General features: G+C 43.8%; 1 protein-coding gene across 18 annotated transcripts in view; it reads right to left on the bottom strand.

The window, feature by feature from the left end:
• DYM (dymeclin) overlaps positions 1-5404 on the bottom strand; it is an 88997-nt gene that overhangs the window by 37205 nt on the left and 46388 nt on the right. For 9 of the 18 annotated variants that reach the window (XR_012657807.1, XR_012657805.1, XM_075077537.1 and 6 more), the window contains one exon: positions 4937-5079. Coding sequence is in view for 12 of the 18 variants with exons in the window: in XM_075077537.1 (XP_074933638.1) it covers positions 4937-5079 (143 nt within the window). In the remaining 6 variants the exon portion in view is untranslated. Of the gene's footprint in view, positions 1-557; positions 741-4936; positions 5080-5404 lie in introns of all 18 variants that reach the window. The other 9 variants (XR_012657808.1, XR_012657803.1, XR_012657804.1 and 6 more) reach the window with 3 other exon arrangements.

The following is a 5404-nucleotide window of genomic DNA, read 5'->3' as shown; positions in this document are numbered from 1 at the left end:
CTGAAAAACAGAAGAGAGTAAAATCTGTATTTGTGACTTAAAATACCATTCCCCTTTAACGTGAACCACAGTAAAATACTGCCAAAGGATCTCTTAAACACCAGCCAAATCATTGAGCAGGACCACAAAGAGAGGATGAACGTGCACAAGCTGTCTGACCCAGCACAGCCCAGGAAGAAAGAATTAGCTGGGATTTGCAGCTGTAAAGCTTTGGTGCAAATTAGCAGTCCTGGTGAGAACCACCACTATGTGTTTTCATAGGGCTTTGCTAAAGCAACAAATTAATTGGTATTAATAAATAACTCATTTTCTTTCCTGTAGGCACTGGGAAGTCAAGTGGCATGCTCAGAGTTTCCTCGGTTCGGTGTCCTTCCAGATTTACAGGGTCAGTTTTAAAAGCCTGAGTGCCACTGAGAGAAATTTAAAGTAGATTTAGGACGCTCTGGATGTCTGTCTTGGGGTTTAGTCTGGGAAGTTTTCGGAGAAGGAGAAACCATCAGCTTTCTAATTATTCTGCCAAAATGCCAACTTGCAAGATTTTTTTAGCTGCCAAGTACCAGAAACGAGCCCAAAGACAGCGCCATGTCCCGGTCTGACAGACCCCTCTAAGCAGGCAGGAGAGCCACTGCCTGCTCTGCCAGTTCTTACGGTCTCCTCTCAAGCTGCAGTCCCAGCTGAGTACCTTTCACTGGTGGTGCTACCACATCCACTCCAGACTTGGGCCAAATATTCCTGTGGATCTGAACAAGAAAAAGCATGTGGATAAGGATATGCACTCAAAAGGCATCCCTAAACCAAACAACCATCCCCCAAATTCCTCTCTGGACTCTCTAGCAGCTCCAGGCTCCACTTACAAAAAAGGCAGGGGATCAGTGTTGGTAATTTATTCTTTTTAACCTTTTCCCTTTGCTGGATGCTGGAGAACTAAGGCAGAAGCGCCGCTGAGGGCTCACCATCCACCGTCTGAAGGGTCAAGTGATCACAAACTTCTGAGACATTTCTCCAATCCCTCACCAAAATAGGCCCTCAGAAAGGAGCAGAAGCAAACATCCCCCTGGCCACCCACAACACCTCTGCACTGCCAGTGGGCTTGGCTCCAAGGCCATGTTCAAGCCCAAACTTGCTCAGCATTCATACAGCTTGGATGGAAAAGTGTCGGCTTTGGGTAAAGGCATAAGAAAAGAGAAAATATAAGTCATTCTTCGGCATAGACCTAAAGACATCCTTGTCTGCAGAGTGGATGGAGCAGGCCCATCACCCGCCACTGGGTCTTCTGTCCGACACAAAGCAGCCAAGCAGTCTGGATCCATCTCACGTACCACAGGACGTGCTGGGAATGATAAGCTGCTGAATTACACTTGTATGCTTAGACACACAGGGAATAGGCATCAGAACACACTGAGTTCTCACCGCCTTTCAGTCTGTGCCCCTGCACAGCTCTGCTGTGGCTGGAGGTGGCATAAGACCACCTGAGGGTCTCTGCAAGAACAACACACTCAATCAGAGCAACGTGGGGACTAATGCAAGGCATAGGCAGGGGTGAAAAGAGATTAAAAACATCATTAAAAAAAATATCACTTTGTGTCACTCAGGCACGTCTGGGAAAAGGGCATTACAACGCTTGGCCAAGAAGAAGTTTGTCCTTGGTGAAAGGTGGTCCAGCAGCAGGACTGGGGACCTGCCACGGGGAGGGGGCGGCCGGCGGGGATCAAAGCCTTCTGCAAACCTCCCTGCGGATGACGATGCCCGGAGGCAGGTACAAACTGTAACGTTCCTCCCTGTGTGACAACGTTCACAGGAATTAGCATTTCGCAGGAATGTGGGGATTTATTCTTCAAGGCCCGCCGTATCTGTGAGCGCTACAGCCCAAACACTGCACCAACAGAGCATGTGCTTGATAAGAACCCAGCAACAGATGCCAGCGGATTTAATGTGGGACAGGAGGCCCACTGCAGGTTTGCAGTCTGCTGGCAGGGTCAGCTGTAAATATTCCCTCACAATCAAAGGCATTCATCTAAGGATTACATGCTGGGGGCTTTGTGGTAAAGTAAATTTGCAACTAACAGGACCATTAATAGTCAGACAGTTTAGTTGGCTCGCTGGCTGCCATTTATTTTCCCCCCCGGTCATTTTTACTACATCTAAATACCATGGGGATATGGGACTTGAATGATGTGGCCTAAGAAATCAGCTTAGAAGAAGTAGGAGAGGGGGTTACCTCCAACAAAGAGAGCTCAACGGGGATCGAACGGGGATATCAATAGTGGGTAATGCCCCTGAAGCATGTGAGCTGATTTCATAACCTGATGGAGATTAGCCTCTTCGGTAAGCAAGCAAACCTACGGAGGGATATGAAGTGTTGGTCCTATAGAGCATGTTCACAGGGGGGCTGTGTTTGAAAAGCTGAGGAGGGGAGGAGACACTTTGTCGGGTAAGGAATGGCTGTGAAAGACACACATGAAAAATAAATGATTTTTAAATTATTTTTAAAACCAGGCTCCTACCTCCTTTCATCCTAAATAGATTACATTTAGACTATTTCAGTAAATTTATTTTAAGCATTATGTGGTATTTAAAAGACACTGAGCCACATAAGTGAATTTTCAATTCTTCCATTCTTCTTTCAATTCTTATCTCGTAAAGATTACAAAATACACAAAAATGAAACACAACAGAAATCACGCCTAAGTTTTCCACATCTGCTCATTGCTCAAAACTTGCTTCTGTTCCATAACAGGCCGCCAGTTTGTGTTGCTGTCTTCTAATCTGCATTGCAAGCTACCCGTGTGCCTGACTCTATAGAAAACAAAGGATTGCAAAAGGTTAATACAGGGGTATTACAGGCAGGCAACTATGCCATTGACTTTACCAATCCTATTGCGTCCAAGCTTCATCCATAGTCCAGTATTGTATTCAGGCAAATAATCACACACAAAAAACATTAACCAACTGTTTGGGCACAAACAGTTTCAATTTTTCATAGTTTCATTAATTCAATTTTCTGACAGAATGTGGCTTCCCCCCCCCCCCCTTTCCCTAGCAGATCATTAGAATACTCTTTATAAAGGCTCTTTCACTTAAAGCTTTGAAAGAAGATACTAAATTCACTGGGAAAAGAGATGGCACTTCAGGTACTCATGAAAGAAGCAACAAAATAAGCGTAGGAGTATGCCAAGGGGGCTGTTAAGAGAATGGTTCAAGAGGAGTGAAGGGGGTGGAAGTGCAGGAAGAGACAAGAACAGATGTAGGCTGGAACCTTAAAAGCCTGCACTAAGAAATGCAAACTCGACATACAAGAAGCAAAAAATCAGTCGGGGATATATCAGAGGAGCTACAGAGGAAGGCAGGAGTGGTGGAAATTTGGACGGACTTTACAAATCAATCAAGTAACCAGAAGAGGAAAAAGGCTACTCTGCCTGTGGCAGCACTCAGGCAGAAAGATTCTCAAGCGTGACTAGAGAGATTAGAACCAAGAAGAATTAAACCATCAGGTAAGTAGAGAACTGCTCTGCAGTCACAAGCGAAAATACAAACCACATACTGAAAACTGCTTCGGAAAAAACATTTTAGGAGCAATTTTCTCTAGCAGTTGAAAAGAAGGAGAAGAATGTACCTGTTGGGACTCAAATAAAAACATTATATGGAAAAATTTAATTTTCTTCTTCTCTGTTTAAATAAACTGCAAACCAAACAACTGTTTTCTGACAATTTACATTACAGGCATAACCCAAACATCGCAGTGGTCTACCCTTGAGCGTGTAAACTGGAAACCAGAAAGGAGACGCGTGTTGCAGCAGCACACTGAGCTGTGTGCAACCTCATCTTACGCAGCAGCACCGATGTGTTTAGGCTATGCCGCACCAAGTTACAGAGACATGCTCTTTTACTGCCTCCGTGAGGAGATACACACACACTGTCACAGACCGTAAAATATTTTCTGGCAGACCGCTTGTGGCCTGAATTTTAACATCCCCTAGGGATGCTGCCAGTGAATGGATTTCACAAAAGAGCAAAATAAATAGTAACAGTTTTAACAGCAAGTGACTTGCAAAGTGTTATTTAGTTTATCAGGAATAAGATGATCACATATACCATAGCTGTTAGCAATACATTGTAGTTTATTCTTATTATATGGAATAGAAAAGCCTTTAGGAAGAATTTGTATATGTAATACACACACCAATAAAACATCTCATATGGGGAAGGAGCAACCACCAACCAAAACCCAGTATACAGTATAACGCAAGAAACCTTTTTCTTAACCAAAAATGGCATCAAGTCTTTCATATTCTTTGGGCGGTATCTCTCTATAGCAAACTGTCCACCCACAAAAGGTCACAACCTAGTCTAGTCATGCTATTCAGGAAAAACATTTGTCAACATGTTGGGAAAAGCATACACTATGTTACAAAAATTCCTAGCTAGGCTGCTCCTTTTTATCACAGAGTCCTTGAGACTGGGAGGGACCTCCTGAGACCACCCAGTCCAGCCTTCTGCTCAAGGAGAGCCACAGAGCAGGTCACCATATCCACCGAGTGATCACAGAGAATAAAATACGCACATAGAAGGTTTTCTTACAACACTTTAACTAGCTTGAAGCATTATCAAATGGGGCACTTTTCTTTTTTTTAAAAAAAAGCACCAACAAAAGCAAAGAAAATTGACTAAGAGCTATTTTTACAATGTGCTGTCCTGCAGGGAAGGATACCCCTGCAGTGCCTGCAGACATAGCTGCCTCAGATTCTAACACATTTTCAGATGGACCGCCTATGATTACAATCCAAGCAGGCCCAAAGACAGCTTTTCTATACTGAGCAAGCACACTTGTATGGCTTGTTGAAAAAGAAATGGGCTACAAGCGTGTTTGTACAAGAGTTCACACAGAAGGCAACACTTCCTAAGGTCTGATGTATACTTTATAGAAAATGAGACTCACTTGCCACCCCAGATGCAATCCCATAAAGCAGTCCTCCTCCATCCGATGGCTGCTGAAAGACATGGGTCCCTGGAAGAGGGCTTCTTTCTTGTCTAATGAAATTATATAGTAAAGTTTTCACAAGTCTGCTGGTATATGGGAGACTGAAAAGAAAAAGAAAACAGGTTTAGTTGACTCACAACTTGCAAAATTTGGCACAACAAAGCCCAGGCAGGGTGCAAAGGCTGGTGTTTGGCATTAAACACAGACAGTAACTCCCCCAGTCTTGAACAGGCTGGAAAGGGAAAGAACGCCACGGTCTTGCCCATGCAAAGCAGCACTGACTTCAGCAGGGCTCTGCAGGGGCACCTTCAACAGCAGGATCATGGAAACTATTTTTTGTTTTCTTTTTTCAATACTACTTTTAAATCAATCATTTAACTCATGGAATTGTTGTGCTCTTTTACCTCAAGATACAACTGGAAAAAT

The sequence above is a fragment of the Phalacrocorax aristotelis genome, chromosome W (assembly GCF_949628215.1).
Source record: "Phalacrocorax aristotelis chromosome W, bGulAri2.1, whole genome shotgun sequence".
In the NCBI taxonomy this organism is placed as follows: Eukaryota; Metazoa; Chordata; class Aves; order Suliformes; family Phalacrocoracidae; genus Phalacrocorax; species Phalacrocorax aristotelis.
The sequence above is the reverse complement of the archived record's forward strand: the minus strand, read 5'-3'. Positions and strand labels throughout refer to the sequence as shown.